The sequence below is a fragment of the Lipotes vexillifer genome, unplaced genomic scaffold (assembly GCF_000442215.2).
Source record: "Lipotes vexillifer unplaced genomic scaffold, Lipotes_vexillifer_v1.1 scaffold1701, whole genome shotgun sequence".
Taxonomy (NCBI): domain Eukaryota; kingdom Metazoa; phylum Chordata; class Mammalia; order Artiodactyla; family Lipotidae; genus Lipotes; species Lipotes vexillifer.
Window position 1 is genome coordinate 53192 of NW_006794217.1, and position 19853 is coordinate 73044.

The following is a 19853-nucleotide window of genomic DNA, read 5'->3' on the forward strand; positions in this document are numbered from 1 at the left end:
CAGCAGCGCCGTCCGTCCTTTTAAGCTTAAAGTGGAGGGAGAGCTAGAAATCCAGCCCGTGTCCCGACCCCACCCTGCAAATCGGGGGCAGGCCTCCGGGAGGGCAGGCTTGCCCACGGTCGGCACATCTCTGCCCCCAGCTCTGGGCTGTGTCTGGACCCAGATGGTCACTTCAGTCTTGGAATGTGAGCCCAGAAATGGTATGGCGATGAGAACGGGTCCTGCGAGGCCCCCGGTGCTTTCCCTCAGAACGGCTCCGTCAAGGCTCCCCGTTCAGAACCCCTTGATCCACTCACAAAATGCATGTGGCCAGCGGAGATTTCTTTAGAGCTGGGCTCCCGGCTGCTTGGCAATGGCTATTAGCCGCCTTTAAAGAGGCTCAGGACCCTGAAGCCAGACCTGCAGAGGCTTTGGCTGGGCCAGTGATAGTGCTGATAATTAAATCACTATCGTGCACAATCCTGGATGCAAAGAATAAATGACACAATTAACTACTCTGTACTTGGAGTTACTTAAAAAGAAGTCACTCAGCAGGAGAGGATTCGGGCAGCCTCTGGCCTGAAGCACAGACCCCACAGATGCTCATCCAGATCAGGACAAAGCCGTGGGTGGTGCCGAGCAGTGGAGACGGCTCCACGAGACAGAAGTCGTGGGCGCTCACTGACCTGCTAGGACAGTGGCCCTGGGGGCCGTAGGGCCGCCCTGCCTAATGAGCGGGCTGCTCAGGAAGGCGGCTCCGGGCCCAGAAGGGCTACAGTCCCCCTCCTTCCCCGGGGACACCACCGCATTGTGCCCCAGTCTCCGGAGCCTGGCTCAACTGACCCGGAGGAAGGGAACTGAAAATGCCCAGTAAGCTGGACGCCCATGCCCAGGGCCAGAGGGGCCTTCAGTCATCCTGGGGGAGGGACAAAGGCCGCCCCAGGGGACCCGGAGAAGCCTGTGAATAGCTGAGGTCCTCCTCGTGTCTCTCGGCTGTCGGGTTGAAGGTCAAAGGCAAGGCCTGTGCGTTGCTGGCCCAGCTGCACCCCCCCGGCGCTTGCTTTCTCCATCTTGAACCGTTGGCAGCCACGGCCCCGGAATCCAGCAGGCGTGTGTTCCGACTGGGTTCCATCTAAGTCCAGGGCGGGAGCTGGTTTCCACCTGGGGCAGTGCTGTGGTTTCCCTCTCAAGTAAGCAGAACTCCCCCCATAAGGGTGAGCTGGATGGTAGCAAATCACAGCGTCAGGCGTAGTCCAGGCCGGAAGCTGTTGCTTCTCGAATATCCTGGGGCCTGTGTCATGGACTGAAGTCTGGGCTGCACCCCCAGGTTGGGCCGAGGACCCAGGCCGGGGCACAGGCTTACGTGGGGCAGGTGCCCACGGGGCTGGCCCCTCAGTGCCTGTAAATGGACGCGCTCTCGCCTTTCTCCGTGGCTATGGGGTGGGCGGGGAGAACAGAGAACCCAGCGGCTCGTGGTGTCACATTCTCCAAACTTGAGCCGCCCTTGGGCCAGGCCTCACTTCTTCTGACCCTTAAGTCAAGGCAGGGGCCGTGAAAACAGCTGGACCAGCGTCCTGCCCGTGACCCCTGAGGACAGACGTTGGTCCTACTTAACAGGTGAACTGGCCGAGGCCGAGGGCACAACGTCAGTGGCCCTGCTGGCACCTGGCAGCACCTCCCACACGGAGGTGTCTGTGTGGTCCACCAGTCCAGAAGACAGAGTTCATTCATTTAAAGTCAGGGTGGCCCATCCAAATACGGGTCAGGGATCTTGTTAGGAATGGGGAGGGCACAGGCTCGGGGAGCTTCACCCACAGACCTGGGTCACACTGTCTCCGATGCTGGGTCCAGGTCCCCTTCAGATGGAGCTGCTGACCTGGCAGCAGGAGTCAGGCAGGTGGCCGGGGACCTGGAGGACAGGTCTGGCCTCGGCGCCCACGGAGCCCTGCAGCCCCTGAAACATATGGGAACTTGGACCTTGAGGTCCTGCCTCTCTCGCCCCTGAAGTCCGCTGACCTGAGCGTGCCCGACGCTGTTCCAGGTGCTTCACTAGCGTGACCCCGGTCACCACAAGAGCAACCCCGGGAGAGGGTGCAAGGCGTCCCCGTGCTCACCTGAGTCCCCTGGGGCACCGACGAGTGGGTCTCAGCCCTGCCCCCAGCCCCATGGGGGAGGCTGGGTGGGTGTGGTGAGCCCCCTTCAACAGAGGGGGCCGAGGTCGGGGCAAGCGGAGACACCATCTAGGGCGCCAGCTGGGGCCACCGCACACCCAACCCTCCAGTGTGGCAACCTCCCGCCACCTCTGCCGTTGGCCCATTTTCCCAGGCCCCGTCCACCCTCCTCAGCACGGCTCCTCCAGCGCCCTGATTGGCGCTTCCTGACCCTGAAACATCTGCCTGCCCCAGGCCTTGGTCCCGGACCCTCCCCACTCCACCGCCCACGACCCTCACATTTGCACCCATACCCCGACCTAACCCCACAGCCTCAGGCCACCGCTACCCGGGGGTCCCCCCAGAGCCTGGATCAGTGCATCATCAAGCTCACGGGCCTGCCCCAAGGCAGCAGGTGACCCTGTATTCTTTCCCTCCTGTTGCAGCCATGAAGTCGGGGGGCACACAACTCAAGCTCATCATGACCTTCCAGAACTACGGGCAAGCACTGTTCAAACCCATGAAGTAAGTGCCGGGCCGGTGGGGGTCAGGTGCGAGGGGCTGTGGTCAAGAGTGCGCAGGTCGTGTGATCTGTGTCTCAGCCTCTCAGCTCTGCTCTCCTCGCCCGAGAGCAGCCAGACTCTATGTCTGTGAATGCACATAGCCGTGCCCGTAAAACTTTATTTCTAAAACTAGTGGGTCAGCTGATTTGACCCCTGATCCCTATTCTAGATAAAATAGAAACTGCTACCAAAATCAAAATGAACCCCTCAGCGGCATCTGAAAACTGTGGGGATGGCGGAGAAGGAACATTTGGAAGCCAGACTACCCCGGAAATGAGCAGCTGTGGTTTGTGATGTCCACTCTGATGGTCCTGGGGCTTGCTTGTCCCGCAAGGGTCCAGTTGTTTGCCATCTTTCGTTAGTTTCAAGCAGGGCCTTTTTTTTTTTTCTTAACATCTTTATTGGCATATAATTGCTTTACAATGGTGTGTTAGTTTCTGCTTTATAACAAAGTGAATCAGTTATACATATACATATGTTCCCATATCTCTTCCCTCTTGCGTCTCCCTCCCTCCCACCCTCCCTATCCCACCCCTCCAGGCGATCACAAAGCACCGAGCTGATCTCCCTGTGCTATGCGGCTGCTTCCCACTAGCTATCTACCTTACCAAACAGGGCCTTTTTTGCACTGTTGAGATGGTTCATTGTTTTTAAAGCATGGGTTGCACCCCCAAAAGCCCATGAGGCCATTCAGGTCATGTGGGGCTGCTGGGCTGGGTGGGGACTGCGGCAAAGCTCCAGGGCATGGACCCCCCCCAGAAGGAGCAGCTATCCGTGACCAGGGCGGACGGCCAGCCTGGTTCACACAGGACAGAACGCCAACATTCATGAGGGGTGATGTGGGCGAGGTGAGACCTAGGCTGCATGTGGGCTCCTTGGGGAAGGTTCTGGAGGGGAGGGGGTTCCTCATAGAACTTTCTGGCCACCGTGGGCTCCTCTGTGCCCTCTCAGACTGGAGCTTGAGTAGAGGGGCCCCTTCCAGGCCTCTTGATGTCACAACAGTGAGTATGGAGCTGTGCGGGGAGGAGGGTGTGCCAGGCGGGGTCGAGCTCAGATGTTGCATTGATGGCCAGGTGACAGGTGGGCCTGGACCCCTCCCTGGCAGGAAGCCGGGACAATAGCTGAAAACCACAATGTCTTTGTCGCCCCATCGGCCACACAGGCCCCCCGTCTCGGTGGTGCATTGTCCACAGTCCAGTAAGTCGTCTCCAGGTGCGCCCAGAGCTTTGTAAGTTGAAGATTCTGCATTAATTAGGTGGTGGTATTTTTCCTCTGAGATCTTGAAGGATGTATGCTGAGAGGGTCTAGAGAGGAACAGCCCTGAGGTGGGAGGTAGAGCCTGGGGGGGCTGCAAAGTATAATTTACGTGGTTTGTGCACGACCATTCAAAGTTTTTTTTTTAATTAATTTATTTTTATTTTTGGCTGCGTTGGGTCTTCATTGCTGTGCGCGGGCTCTAGGCGCGTGCGGGCTTCAGTAGTTGTGGTTCACGGGCTCTAGACTGCAGGTTTCGGTAGTTGTGGCGCGCGGGCCTAGTTGTTCCGCAGCATGTGGGATCTTCCCGGGCCAGGGTTCGAACCTGTGTCCCCTGCATTGGCAGGTGGATTCTTAACCAGGGAAGCCCCACCATTTAAAGTTTAATGGGTATATATTTTTAATAGACATTGAAAAATATTTAATAGCGCATTAACCCATGAGTTGCTGAGGAGTATTCTTGCTTTAGTGTTAAAGTAAGATTTTTTAACACCTTTATCAAGATGTAATTTACATATTTCATAATCCAGCCACTTAAAGTCTACAATTCAATAGCTTTCAGTATATTCACGGAACTGTGCATCCATCACCACAATTTTAGAACCTTTTCGTTTCTCCAGAAAAAAAACCTGTCCGATGCTGCCCTCCCTCCAGGCCTGGACAGCCACTAGGCTACTCTCTGCCTCTGTGGACTTGCCCAGCTTGGAGTTTCACGTAAACAGAATCACACACTATCTGATTCTTTGTGTCTGCGTCTCTCACTGAGCATCATGTGTTCAAGGTTCATCCATGTTGTGGCCGGTGTCAGAGCTTCCTTCCTTTCTGTGGCCGAACAATACTCCACAGTGTGGATGGGCCACATTTTACTTGTACTTTCATCCGTTAATGGGCGTTTGAGTTATTTCCACTTATTGGCTGTACGAACATTCGTGAATGTACAGGTTTTTGGGTGGACATGTTTTCATTTCTCCCGGCTGTATGCCTGGGAGTGGAATTGCTGGGTCACATAATAACTAAGTGACTGTTTAAAGAGCTACAGACGCTTTTCCTCGGCGGCTACGTATCGTGTGGTCCCACCAGCCACCTCCACGTGCTTCTCGTCAGTACTTGTCTTTATCCGCCTTTTCGGTCCTCGCCATCCTGGTGGGTGTGTGACACGGTGTCTCCTTGAGGTTCTGATTCATAGTTGTCTACTGACGAGTGGTGTCGAGTGTCTTTTCCTGTCCTTGTTGGTCATTTAGGTCTTCTTTGGAGAAATGTCTGTTCAGATCTTTTGCTGTTGTTTAGTTGGTTGTCTTTCCATTAGTAAATTGTAAGAATTCTTTATATATTTTGGATATAAGACCCTTATCACATATGTGGTGTCCTTTGAGGCACAAGTTTCTTATTCTGAGGATGTTGGAGTTAACTATTATGTTGTTGTAGCTCGTGCTTTTGGTGTAGTATTTAAATTGTAATATCGAAAAATGTACATGCTAGGTAATAGTGGTGCAGGTGACTGTGTATGGCTGAAGTTCAGAAGCATTGGTGTATCCACAGAGACAGCAGGCCTGGCAAGGCCATTGTTGTGTGACCTCCAGTAAATTCATTCCCCCTTACTGGGGCTCAGTTTATCCATCTGTCAACAAAGGCATTGTAGGAATAGGTTTGAGGTCTAAACTCTATTGTATTGGTTTAGGAGACAGGGCACCAAGTTTATAGAAGGAAGCCAGGAGGAGCTGGTATTTGGCAAGTTGGGGTGGGGCTGGGCAGATGCACCAGAGCGTACAGGCTTTGCAACAGGATTCAACCTGCTTCTTGCAAAGGAAGCGACCAGGTGTGCCCGTAACACTAGCTGTGACCACCTGCTGGCAGAGGTACGCGTTCAGTCACCCCACGATCACTGAGCCCGGCCTGGCCTCCTGCCAGGTGCAGGGAATGCGGGCGTGACTCACGCCTGGCACTGCTGCTGCTTAGGGCGGGACGGAGAGCGGTGTGTCTGCTCCACTGCGCAGGGCCTGGTCCTCGGTGGGTACCACACATACGTCTGCAGAACGAACAAGAGAACGAGCCACTGACGGCAGACAGGAGACTGAGGGCTGGTGAGCACTTGGGAGGCAGCTGGAAGGTTTCTCAGAAGTGACCTCCAGCTGAGGCCTGAGCACAAGTGTGACGGTCAGGCGGACAGCACCCCAGGCCAGAAGGCCAGCCTGGAGGAGGCGGCACATTCCAGGACCGGGTGGCTTCTACAGTCTGGAGGACCAGTGCTGTTGTGCAGAGGAGTACATCACATGGCTGTTTATACTGAGGTTAATTTAAGTGAGATGAAGTTACAACCTAGTCTCTCGTCACACCAGCCACACCTGAGGCGTCAGTGGCTGCACGTAACTGGTGGTGCCGTGTTGGACACGCCCAGCATCACAGAAAGTTCTGTGGGACGGTTCTGTGTTTGAGCACAGAACTTGATGGGAGACGAGTCCAGGCAGCTGGAGAGGGGCAGGGGTCAGACTCTGCAGGGCATCTGGGCCTGGATGTTTGGATTTTTTTCCAGGAGTGTCAGTCAGCCATGTTATACGGAGAGGGTGGGAGGGCTTATCGGGTGTCAGATGGGAGGTGCTGGCATCTGCACCTGAGGAGGCATGAGGATGGGGGATGAGCGTGGCTCTTAGAGACACTTGGGAGAGGCAGACCCCCTGGGCACAGTGACAGACGTGGTCGGGGCTGAGAGAGTGAAGGCTTCCAACCTAGGTGCCAGTGGCCTGCGGGGCCGTGTGTGTGTGTGTGTGTGTGTGTGTGTGGCGGGGGGGGGTCCAGGCAGGGAGCAGGTGCACGTGGAGGCACCTAGAAGGTGAGGCCTAGCCATAGAGAGTATCCTTGCTGTGTGACCTTGCAACACTCCCTCCCCTCTCTGGGCTTTGGTTGCCTTACGCTGCATGAGGCTGGATTACAGGAGGCTTCGGGCCCCTGCCCTTCTGGGACCTCTGTATCTCCGGTAAGGAAGACAGTAAATTCAGCAACGGTGGGGCTCCCAGAGCCACTGCAGTCCCCTCCCCGAGTCAGTCCTTGCTCTGATTGTCTGGGTGTGCTGGAGTTTGCAATTGTGACTTGCAAACATTCGAGAGATGATGAATATTTGGTGCACTTGAACAGTGGCTATTTAGGGCACAACAGCTGAATGCAGGCTGGAAACGGAGCTGCAGCCGTGCTTCTGCTCGGGTCACTTGCCAGCAGGCGACCCGTCGCTCCCCGCGGCCTGGCGAGGCTGCTTTAACGGTCCGTTTTCACCAAAACAGCTAGGCCGCCTCCTGAGCGTTTGGAATCCCGAGCTACAGCGTCCTCTGTGCCGTGTGTGTTTTGGGATCCAAAGCGTGTTCAGACGCAGGGAGGGAAGGAAAGCACACCTGCCCCCCTGGTAGCTTTGAGGGGAAAATAGCTCCAACAGCAAGACGACACCTCCAGTACAGACGAGCCGGTCGCTGGTGTTCCACAGACCCAGCATCACTTGCAAAGCAGAAGAGAAAAACCCCACGGGCCAGGCTCAGTGAGTCTGAAATGGGTCACATCTGGCTTGCTGAGCACTTGTCATGCAGGGCTGAGGAGCTGGGGCAACAGTGGAAGGCGCCCCCAAAGAAGGCACCCACACACACAGCCTGGGGGCAGGTGGGGCCGAGGTCGTGGGTGCAGGAAAGGGCGCCACGCCAGACACAGTGCCTCACGGACCCAGACAGGGAGGCCACTGTTACCCCACAGATCTTGTGGACAAGGAGACTGAGGCTCAGAGTGCCCGAGGGCACCCAAGGGCACTGGCCAGCAGTAGATGTGGCTGGAGTGACCACTGCACTGTCCCTACTCAGATCTCAGAGCAGTGGCCATCATCGTCTTTGATGTCGTTAACCTGTGGGTTCATTTCTGGTTCCTTAATTTATAACAACAGCTGAGCTCTAACCCTGTGCGTCCACACTGTGTGAGCCCCGGGCTGCCGTCGGGAAGCATCGTGCCCCGGGCAGCTTAGAGAGTCAGGAAGCTCTTCCCCCTCGGTTCCGGAGGCCAGAGGCAGAAACCGCAGTGTCACAGGACCGCCCCCCCGAAGGCTTCTGGAGGGTCCTTCCTGCCTCTTCCAGCTTCTGGGCGTGGCTGTGGATCCTTGGCGGTCTGTGGCTTGTGGCCAGGTCACTCCCTTTTCTGCCTCTGCTGTCGCATGGCCTCTCCTGCGGGTCTGTGTCCAAATTCCCCTCTTCTTATAAGGACACCAGTCACTGGACTCAGGGCCACCCCGATCCACTGTGACCTTTTCTTAATGAATCCCATCTGCCAAGTCCCCGTTTCCAAATAAGGCCACAGTCACAGGTCCCCAGCGTTAGGACTTCAACATACCATTTTCGGGGAACACAATTCAACCCTTTCCAACATCCAGGTAAGACTGTATTCCGTGTATACCCGCACCTCTTCCCAGTGCCTGGGTGACGAAGGTAGAAGAGAGTTTTCATCTTCACAGCTGATGGATTCACCCGCCGCCCCGCCTGCCTGGGTCTCCTCTGTATGTTGTATGAGGAGGGTCAGTTAGGTCAAGGGCAAATATTATCAGCGCTGATAAAATCCAATACAATTTTAGCTTTACCGACACTTGTAGTTCCCCACTTTCCCACCTTCTTAAAATGCACGTTTCTGTTGAGTTGGAACATTCATATGGAAATGCACACAGATGGTAAGTGGATGTTTACAACACACGCCAGTAACCAGGTGACCAGGTAACCAGCAAACCAGCACCAGGTCAGGACCAACTGACAGCCCCCAGACCCCTGTGGCCGCTGCAGTTTCCTCCTCCCAGGGTGGCTCCTGCCCCCTGGTTCCCAGCGAGTGAATCCCCGCCCCCCTGCCCCCACCCATGCTGCCCTTGCGTCTGGGAGATGCCTCTCCCGTGGCCAAGTCACATTCCATTGTGTGAAAACCTCTGGTTTCTTCACCCCTCTCCTGTTGATGGACTTGTGGGCGGTTTCAGTTAAAGAATGTTGTTAGTGGAGCTGCCCTGACCGCTCTCGTATGTCTGAGGGCTCGTCTGGGGGCAGGGCTGTGCCAGGAGCACAGTGCTGGGTGGCAGGGTCAGGCTCTGTTCAGCTTGGCTTCAGTAGAGCTGCTGTCCAGGGCAGCCATCCTGTGGTCTACACTCCAGCAGCTCATTCCAGGGCAGGGTGTGGCGCCCAGCCTTGATGCCAGTGTCTGTGATGGCCGTACACAGAGCCTGGACAGGTCACAGGCCGTGAATGCCCTGTCCCTCTGGACCAGGCCAGGCCTAACCCCACTTCTGGCCCCTGGGGCCTCACTCCCTTTGTTTGCGGGCAGCAGCTCCCCTCCGTCCTGCTCTGGGAGCCTTGGTCTGGAGGGACAGCTGTGTGTGTAGCTTTGCGGGCGGAGGGGCCTGTGTCTGCACGTCCTTCCGGGGGCTGCTGCCCACCCTGCAGGGACACATGGTCGCCTCTGCCCACCACGCGCTCCTTGTTCGTGCCACGGCTGGTCTCCCTGAGGCTACCACGCTTGGCCGCGCTGTCCACGCCAGTGAGACCTGTTCCCTCACCTTCTCAGGTTTGTTAGGATTTGACAGCCTCCACTCTGGTCGGCGAAGCCAGTGCCCCTGTAGCTGACACGTCATGTTTTAATTTTATCACCAGCTCTCCTTCAAGGAGGAGGAAATTGAGGCTCAGAGGGTTTAAACGTGAATCGGGCGTGGGAGGCCGGCCAGCGCTTGGTTCCAGGGTCTTGGACCTCTGGTCCCAGGCCTGTCAGGCACCGTCAGGCCGAGGCCCGGCCGGCCGGGGACGCTGGACCTGGGGTCTCTGCTGGGGAGGCGCCCATGCTGCCCACTCCTCCCAGAGGCATCGCATGTGAAGAGGCTCTAAGTACCTGCATTACTTTTGCAAAGAACAGGTGTGTGTGTGTGTGTGTGTGTGTGTGTGTGTGTGTGTGTGCGCATGCGCGCATCTCCCGGAGAAACCATCCCTGAGCAGCTATTTGAGGCCCAGGAGCTCCTCGTAGCCGAGGTGCACACACAGAGGCAGCTGCAGAAACCCCTTCTGGCCAGCCAGCCCTTCTCACCGCAGAAACGCAAGCCGCCCCCCCACCCCCAGCCTGGCCCGCGGGGGGGGGCGGGGTGCAGCGCGGGCCTGAGAACAGGAAGTGCTGGAGGGCAGGGCCTCCCCTGGTGACTTGCACCTCAGCCTGCTGAGCCCTTCTCAGGCCCGCGCTGGGGCCCAGGGGCGCGAGGGGGCAGCCTCACTGAACCACCTGCCCTCCAGGCCCCGCCAGGGCCTCCCGATGACCAGTGTGTCCAGCGAGGTGCGGCGCTTAGACGGGCACCCTCTCGGCTGTCTTCCCAGTGCTTGCACTGCCTCTGGGTTAGTGACACGGTGGTCCAGACCCACCGCCTGGCCCTGAGCAGGCCCTGCCCCTCGCTGGGGCGCCTCCGCACTAGGACCGCATCCAGCTGTCGTGAGCACAGGCCTGGGGGAGCCCACTTGCTGCAACCTCATGGGGCGAGCTTCTCTGGGGCAACACAGGGCAGGAGTTGCAAGGGGCTTGACTCTGAGGTTGTCTGTCCCTGGAACAGTTATGTGGGAGGCGACTGGAGGGGCTGGCTCTCCCCTGACACCTCCTCCCTCCCCCCTCCCTCCAGGGCTAGCAGGCAGAGGGGCTACAGTGGCGTTCTCCGTGGTCCCCATGTGGCCACCGCGTCCGTGGACCTGGGGCTCTATGCCTCGTTATCAAAGCATGAAACCATTGCACGCTATTTCCACTCATCACTTTTACGAGGAGAGGATTTAAAGAGGCTCCCCTGGCCGCCAGAGCGGGAGCCATGGCCACATTTATACTGCAACACAGGTGCCGCTACGGCCTTGCATGGTTAGCAGCTATCCCAGATTAATGTGTAAAATGCAGTTTTGTTGTCCATGACCCTGTACTGCGTGTTGGTCTCCAGGACCGATTTATATATGAGTCAGACAGCGCCTCTCCTATATTTAATCTCTTTTGATGCTCCCGTCAGACATGCCGTCTGGATCCTGTACAGCGGGGGCTGGGCTGTGAGCCACAGAGCTGCCTCCTTTGCTGAGAGAGGCAAGTGCCACCTCCTGTTGTGTGTGTGTGTGTGTGTGTGTGTGTGTGTGTGCGCATGCGCGCATCTCCCGGAGAAACCATCCCTGAGCAGCTATTTGAGGCCCAGGAGCTCCTCGTAGCCGAGGTGCACACACAGAGGCAGCTGCAGAAACCCCTTCTGGCCAGCCAGCCCTTCTCACCGCAGAAACGCAAGCCGCCCCCCCACCCCCAGCCTGGCCCGCGGGGGGGGGCGGGGTGCAGCGCGGGCCTGAGAACAGGAAGTGCTGGAGGGCAGGGCCTCCCCTGGTGACTTGCACCTCAGCCTGCTGAGCCCTTCTCAGGCCCGCGCTGGGGCCCAGGGGCGCGAGTGGGCAGCCTCACTGAACCACCTGCCCTCCAGGCCCCGCCAGGGCCTCCCGATGACCAGTGTGTCCAGCGAGGTGCGGCGCTTAGACGGGCACCCTCTCGGCTGTCTTCCCAGTGCTTGCACTGCCTCTGGGTTAGTGACACGGTGGTCCAGACCCACCGCCTGGCCCTGAGCAGGCCCTGCCCCTCGCTGGGGCGCCTCCGCACTAGGACCGCATCCAGCTGTCGTGAGCACAGGCCTGGGGGAGCCCACTTGCTGCAACCTCATGGGGCGAGCTTCTCTGGGGCAACACAGGGCAGGAGTTGCAAGGGGCTTGACTCTGAGGTTGTCTGTCCCTGGAACAGTTATGTGGGAGGCGACTGGAGGGGCTGGCTCTCCCCTGACACCTCCTCCCTCCCCCCTCCCTCCAGGGCTAGCAGGCAGAGGGGCTACAGTGGCGTTCTCCGTGGTCCCCATGTGGCCACCGCGTCCGTGGACCTGGGGCTCTATGCCTCGTTATCAAAGCATGAAACCATTGCACGCTATTTCCACTCATCACTTTTACGAGGAGAGGATTTAAAGAGGCTCCCCTGGCCGCCAGAGCGGGAGCCATGGCCACATTTATACTGCAACACAGGTGCCGCTACGGCCTTGCATGGTTAGCAGCTATCCCAGATTAATGTGTAAAATGCAGTTTTGTTGTCCATGACCCTGTACTGCGTGTTGGTCTCCAGGACCGATTTATATATGAGTCAGACAGCGCCTCTCCTATATTTAATCTCTTTTGATGCTCCCGTCAGACATGCCGTCTGGATCCTGTACAGCGGGGGCTGGGCTGTGAGCCACAGAGCTGCCTCCTTTGCTGAGAGAGGCAAGTGCCACCTCCTGTGGGCCCTGAGCTCCCCCGGGCCTCGGCGTCCTTGCCTGTAACAGGAGGCACACTAGCAACACAGCAGGGCGGCCGGGCTGCTGTTTCCTCCCTGAGCCACTGTGGGATTTAAGTACAGATGGCGTCGCCGGCTCGTTCTGGAACTCTGCACCCCGCTGGCCAGGTCTCATCACCTCAGCTGGTTGCTGGCACCCAGAGTCCCCTTCCTGCACTTACCTCGGGGGAGGGCCCCACCTGCGCTCCATATCCGGGGCTGCCCAGTGCCCTGCAGTTTGTCCACAACCTCAGTTGACTCCCCACTGAGCCCTGGGTGTGACCCATCTATGTCTCCAGTAAGCGCAGGGCCTAGTGGACTCAGGGGGAGCTTCGGGCTCCAAACTCCTGCAGTTAACGTGTACAGCCCGGCAGGGACGCTGTTCGGGGCTCCCGCGGGCTCAGAGCAGCACCTGGTGTCCCCACGTGGCCCCTGCCGGAAGGAGCGGGACCTCTGAAGGCCATCCTGGCCTCTGCGGGTGGTGCAAACAGAAAACGTCCAGAGCTGCAGAGCCCAGTGCACCAGGCCCAGGGGGGCCTCCTCGGCCAGCACAGGCCCTGTGACGGGGGTGGGTGGACGGGTCCTGCGGTTGGCCTGTGAGGGTCTGAGCATGCAGGGGGCTCTCCAGCAGCTATTCCAGGTCCAGTCCTTGGTCTTTGGTGCATCTCCACGGCGCTCTCCCCATGCCACTGGGAGTGATGAACAGACACCATGTCTCACATGGTTGATCACCTTACAGGCCCCCAGTTGTAGGGCACTTAGGTTGTCTCCAATTTCATGGGTTATTTTTATAGTCAGAAAGCTGTGGACTTTATTCATTGAAAAACGAGTAACAACCCATTACAGGCTTTGGAGAGACTCTCCCGAGCTTGTCAGCAGCAGGGCAGAGCTGTTGGCCCAGTGGAGGCTCAGGGCAGAGCAGCCAGGACCCCAGCTGAGCCTGCACGGCCACCCTGGGCTCTCTGCCCGATAGCACCTTGGGGAGTCAGCTGTCCACCTTCGAGATCCACCATCACTGAGAGTGAATGTCTTGAGGAAACGAGAGGGCGGGAGAAGATTCTGGGGGACAGAGGGGCTCACCTGAGACGTGGGGGGTTGTTGCCTGAGGAGCATGGTGCTGGGCCTCAGGGAAGGGTCTCTGGAGAAGGGGCTTCTCCCGCTCCAATCTTTGCTTCGCTTCCAGGGTCCACTGCAAGCCTTCTCCCCGGGGTCCAAGCGTCCCCGTGTCCCCATGTGGAGGACATGGTTGCCCCGACCAGCTGAGCTCCTAGGCCCCCAGGAAGGGCTGGCCTGATGCTGCCCAGTCAGACGCTCCCAAGGGTCCGAGGCAGGAGGACCTTGAGAACAGCACAGCACCACCGCCTCCCATGTGCCCTGGGCGCCGGCACGCTTGAGCGCTGGGAGGATTCTCTTAGTTGGTCCCCACTGCAGCCCCGGGGGCTCGTCATCCTAGCCCGTTCAGACAGGACCCAGAGGCCCAGGGAGGGAATGGTTGCCCGCAGAGCTGCGAGGCCAGCGTCATGGCCAAGGGGACCGCCCGCCCAGGGTTCCCGGGTGGCTCCATGTGGCTGGCCTGGCCGTTATGCTGGGCCGCTACTGTCCATGGGCTCGAGTGGCCAGGGCACGGTCACTCCGGCTCCCCAAACACCCTGCTGTTTCACCATCGGCCAAAACTGCCTGACTCGGGGGTGACCACGGCTGTTCCTGCAGCTGGGAATTCCTTTGCTTGACAAAAGAAAAGAAAAAGGAAACTACTAACAATTCTATAACAGTAGCAGGGAAGCAGGCAGGGAAATGGGTAAATGGAAAGAAGTTAGTAAAACCTGCAGAGAGCGCAGTTCTGGCCACTGCGCCCTGCTTTGCCCCCGTCGAGCAGGTGGGGGGCTGTGCCGTCTCCCAGTCCCCCGAGCCTCGTCAGGACGCCCGCCCCAGCTGACCATGACAAATGTTTCCTTGGAAGCTTCTGGAAAAGATTATCCCCTTTGCTCAAATCAAAGTAAGCAAGTCATTTTTCCCGAAAACATCCTCCTGAGCGGCAGCATGGAGAGTCTGCCTGGTGTTGGGGTCTCGGGGCCGCCACTGGGCTATCGTGAAAGGGGCGGAAGGTGGGAAGAAAGAAAGAAGCTCTGGTCTTCATTCCCACGCGCCAGAGAAGAAACCGAGTCGGGCATCTCAAGAGCAGTTTGGTCAGCTGGTTGTCTTCCACACCCTAAAAGGAAATTTTGCAGACCTGACATCTCCTTAAAAAGCCTCGAAAGTAAGCTGGAATTGACCCCTACGCTCGGGATTGACTTTGTTTGTCCTTCAGCAGGCAAAACAACATCACAGCAGTAGCCTTGGTGCTAAATATTTAATACACGGTTTAGTAGATTTGAGCATCTTTTTTCACCTTGAATAAAAAGATGAGCAACGGAGGCTTAAATACGGAAAGAAGAACTCTGCGGCCTGTGTTCATGGTTGCCAGGGACGCAGCATTCATTTCCACTCTAATGTCATTCCTTAGTCACTCCCCAAATTCCAGATGAGCTGACAGAAAAGTATTTAAAACACAGTAGATCTTAAACTTTCAATCAAATCTGCCCCACCCCACCCCCGCCCCGACCCTTTGCTTTGGAACGCAAGTCTGAGTCACTGCAATTATTTTTAAATGGAAATGACTTGAGACTTTCTTTGCAGTTACAGATCTTTGAATTGTTTTTTAATTGGTTTTCATGAAATTGACCATAAGAGGTTTGAGTCTCTTCTGAGTTAATTTTTCCGCCCAACCATAAGTGAGCAACTTGTCCCCTGTGTCCTACTTTGAAGAGCTGTCGCCATGTCTCTTGGAGACCCAAGGGGAGGGGGTCAGCGGGTGTGAAGGCCCCTCGTGATCACCTGATGGCGGCAAATTGCTGATTGGTCCTGATGCTCTGGCTGTGGCTCACAGCGTGGCCGGTCAAGGCATGGGCAGGTCTGTGGGCGAGTAACAAGATGCTGGGGGAACCCGTCCTTGGGTGTGGTCATTATGAGGCCCATAGCCTTCAGGGAAATCATCCCCCAAAAGAAAATAGGTTGGTAGGAGTGGACAACAGGTGCTGGAGGTTCTCAATAGCAAGAGCGTGTTTTACCAAACAGATCCCCACCCCTGCAGGGGCCAGGACAAGCGTTGCCAAAACTGGCAGGAGATACTGAGGGAAAGGTCTCGCCGAGGTAACTGCCAGGGAGCGGCCTCCTCTCCCTTCCGGAATGTCTACCAGCCGAAAACCTGATATTAAACAGCTTAATATATCTCCTTAATGACAAGGTGCTTGCTTTCTGCCGTGTGAGTGATGGGAAGATTGTCCGAGAAAGAAAGGCTGATTTCTGCCTCCTTGCCTGCACCGGGTGAGTCTGGATCCACTGCGCATTTTGGAGGAAGGAGCAAGTGTCTGTCTCGTTGGGTGTTTTGCCCCTGAGGTTGGCCCGGGGACAGGAGCCAGAGCCTCGTCCCCGCAGTGGCCTCTGCCCCCAGGACATCAGGCCACCTGGTTAGGACAAGGGTCTTTGCAGAAGTGATGGAGTCAGGATCTTGGGGCGAGGTGGTCACCTTGGACCCCTGGATGGGCCCGAAATGCAGTCACGTGTGTCCTTGGTTTGGACACAGAGAAACCAGAGGAGGGATATGGTGATGGAGGCAGAGCTGGGGCCGAGGAAGCTGGAAGAGGCTGGAGGGACCCGCCACCCCCGGAGCCCCTGGGGGGAGTGTGACCCGCCCACGCCCTGATTTTGGACCCCGGTCCTCAGAACCGTGAGGGGTGAACTCCTGTTGTGTGAAGCACGTCTGTGGGCATCTGTTACAGCAGCTGCAGGACACCCATCCACGCGCCTCCTGGGCCCCCAGCTCCTGGAACTAGGAGGAGGCGGTGGGGATACAGACGCCGCCAGGCTCTCCGGTCTACGTGCCTCGCCCGGCTCTGCCGCTTCCCAGCGCGTCACCCGGCTACAGTGCCTCACCTGTGAGGTGGGTCTAGTCACACTGCCTGCCCCCCAGAGCCCTGACCTGCGTGCGTCAGTGTGGGTGGAGCGTTGACAGCAGAGCCGGGTGCTAGAAAGTTCTACAGGAGGGTTTGCTGTCATCAGTAGCTTAGTGAATAATGGATAGAAGAGGGTCAGAGGAGGCTGGGTGCACGGGGACCCAGGGGAGGACCCCCGGGAGCACCGCCGTCCATCTGTGAGCATCTCCGGGGCCAAGCGGGTACCTGCAGTGACACCTGAAGGGGTGCCTTTCGCGATTCTCACGTGGCCTTGGAGGCGCTCTCGTTCGTTCTGCCTCTCTTCCTGGGCCTGGGATGCCGGTCCTTCTGCACGACACACAAGAGGTGTATGTGTGGCCCACCTCTCTCTGGGCCTCAGTTTCCCATCTGGGCTCAGGGATCTCGGGGGCCCTTAGCTCTGACAAGGACACGGAAAAGCCTTGTGGCAGCTGTGTGCGCCCTGGGCAAATTGCACAGTTGCCCTTTTTCCAAAGTTTCACCCGACGGTTTGCCGTTCTCTCTCCTGGCTCCCGCATCCCCATTCAGCTGGCCTTGGCTCGCCGTGTGCAACTCGGCACGGGTTGGTGGGGCAGCCAGCAGCAGGGGGGACGGCGGGGCTCTGCTCCCCCTGGCGGCGTCACCCCTGAGCCGTCTTACCTGCCCCACTTCACAGAGGCACCAAGGGCGCACCTGCTCTGTCAGCCTGGAGAGGGTGGCAGCCCGGGCAGGCCTGTGTGAGCAGACCCTTCCCCACCAGTTGCCCTCCCCAGGTGTCCAGTGAAGAGAATATGGCCCAGCCCACTCCCCACCCCATCTCAATCCAGGGGTCCCCTTGGACTAATGCAAGGCCTTGGACCCCAGCGCTGGGCCCTGTATCGGGACGCCTCTGTTGGTGAGCTGAAACCTCTCACTGGCTGTGTCCTTGTCTGTAGGACGGGGACACTTCACAGGGGTCGTGAGGACCCAGGGAGTGAATGCACGGAAAGCGCTTAGCAGGGCACTCAGCTCAGAGTAAGAGCTGGATAAATGTTGGCTTTTATTCCTTCGTGGGTTTTGGTCATAAGCTGCCAATTTACTCTGTTTTTAATCAAAGCAAAAGTTTTCTGTTTTCCCACAAGTTAAAGAATGCTGAGACGTTGACAGTAGCAGTGAGATCAGCAGGGGGACTGTTGGTCTGTGGGAGGGGACGAGCGGTCTGACAGCTGTTAAGAGGGGTGCAGCAGTGCAGACCTGCTGGGAGCTGGGCCAAGCGTCTGGCAGGAACTGGACGCACTGGTGGGCCCTTCCTCCCACCAGGAACCAGGACCTTTCTTGGGGACATGGGGACGGTTCTTGTAGCCGAACCTCTGGGGCTGCAGCCCCTTGTCCCCTGTGAGCCTAGGCACCTGACCTGGCGGCTGGCAGCCAGCGTCTTCCGGCCTCGCTGTGCCCAGAGGTGGTTTTGATCCCAGAGGAAACACAGGCTTTCGAGACCCACACCCGGAGCCATGTCTGACTTTGGGGCCTAAAGAAAGAGCCTAGGACTGGGTCAGACACCGGGTCCTGACCCAGGGCCGGCCATTTCCAGCCGTGTGACTCTGCAGACGTCACTCCCCCTTTCCCAACCTCAGACGTCTGTGTCATTAAAACGGGGGCAAACGTCAGAGCCTTGAGGGGCGCCCCGAGGACAAATCGTGCAGCCCAGGGAGGGCACACGATGCGCGCCGGATTCTGCCCCCTCAGCTTATGTGAAAACGGGTACTTCTCGCAAAACATTCTGCGTCACTTCTTAAAAGTGTAACGCATTTCAGCATGACCAGATCTGGAGGAAACAGACGGAATTTCACAACCTCTCCAAGGTTGCTAAATCACTGTGTCCTTTGTGCTGCTTTGGTGTTGCCAAAGATTCCATACGCCTTCCCTGTTCCTGTGGTAAAAGATTACCACAAATTTAGTGGCTTAAAGCAACACAAGCTTGGTCTCTTACGGCTCTGGAGTCCGAAGTCCAACATGGATCTGTGGGCTGTGGGCTGTTTCTGGAGGCTCTGGAGTTGGCTTTCTGCCGGTGTGCAACTCGGCACGGGTTGGTGGGGCAGCCAGCAGCAGGGGGGACGGCGGGGCTCTGCTCCCCCTGGCGGCGTCACCCCTGAGCCGTCTTACCTGCCCCACTTCACAGAGGCACCAAGGGCGCACCTGCTCTGTCAGCCTGGAGAGGGTGGCAGCCCGGGCAGGCCTGTGTGAGCAGACCCTTCCCCACCAGTTGCCCTCCCCAGGTGTCCAGTGAAGAGAATATGGCCCAGCCCACTCCCCACCCCATCTCAATCCAGGGGTCCCCTTGGACTAATGCAAGGCCTTGGACCCCAGCGCTGGGCCCTGTATCGGGACGCCTCTGTTGGTGAGCTGAAACCTCTCACTGGCTGTGTCCTTGTCTGTAGGACGGGGACACTTCACAGGGGTCGTGAGGACCCAGGGAGTGAATGCACGGAAAGCGCTTAGCAGGGCACTCAGCTCAGAGTAAGAGCTGGATAAATGTTGGCTTTTATTCCTTCGTGGGTTTTGGTCATAAGCTGCCAATTTACTCTGTTTTTAATCAAAGCAAAAGTTTTCTGTTTTCCCACAAGTTAAAGAATGCTGAGACGTTGACAGTAGCAGTGAGATCAGCAGGGGGACTGTTGGTCTGTGGGAGGGGACGAGCGGTCTGACAGCTGTTAAGAGGGGTGCAGCAGTGCAGACCTGCTGGGAGCTGGGCCAAGCGTCTGGCAGGAACTGGACGCACTGGTGGGCCCTTCCTCCCACCAGGAACCAGGACCTTTCTTGGGGACATGGGGACGGTTCTTGTAGCCGAACCTCTGGGGCTGCAGCCCCTTGTCCCCTGTGAGCCTAGGCACCTGACCTGGCGGCTGGCAGCCAGCGTCTTCCGGCCTCGCTGTGCCCAGAGGTGGTTTTGATCCCAGAGGAAACACAGGCTTTCGAGACCCACACCCGGAGCCATGTCTGACTTTGGGGCCTAAAGAAAGAGCCTAGGACTGGGTCAGACACCGGGTCCTGACCCAGGGCCGGCCATTTCCAGCCGTGTGACTCTGCAGACGTCACTCCCCCTTTCCCAACCTCAGACGTCTGTGTCATTAAAACGGGGGCAAACGTCAGAGCCTTGAGGGGCGCCCCGAGGACAAATCGTGCAGCCCAGGGAGGGCACACGATGCGCGCCGGATTCTGCCCCCTCAGCTTATGTGAAAACGGGTACTTCTCGCAAAACATTCTGCGTCACTTCTTAAAAGTGTAACGCATTTCAGCATGACCAGATCTGGAGGAAACAGACGGAATTTCACAACCTCTCCAAGGTTGCTAAATCACTGTGTCCTTTGTGCTGCTTTGGTGTTGCCAAAGATTCCATACGCCTTCCCTGTTCCTGTGGTAAAAGATTACCACAAATTTAGTGGCTTAAAGCAACACAAGCTTGGTCTCTTACGGCTCTGGAGTCCGAAGTCCAACATGGATCTGTGGGCTGTGGGCTGTTTCTGGAGGCTCTGGAGTTGGCTTTCTGCCGAGGAATGCAGGCGCCTCTAGAAGCTAGAGAAGGAACAGATTCCCCCCCCCCCCGA

General features: G+C 57.6%; 1 protein-coding gene across 1 annotated transcript in view; it reads left to right on the forward strand.

The window, feature by feature from the left end:
- Window positions 1-19853, forward strand: part of FAM20C (FAM20C golgi associated secretory pathway kinase) — a 39725-nt gene that overhangs the window by 5942 nt on the left and 13930 nt on the right. The window contains exon 3 of the mRNA XM_007467065.1: window positions 2576-2654. Within this exon, the coding sequence (XP_007467127.1) occupies window positions 2576-2654 (79 nt within the window). The remainder of the gene's footprint in view (window positions 1-2575; window positions 2655-19853) is intronic.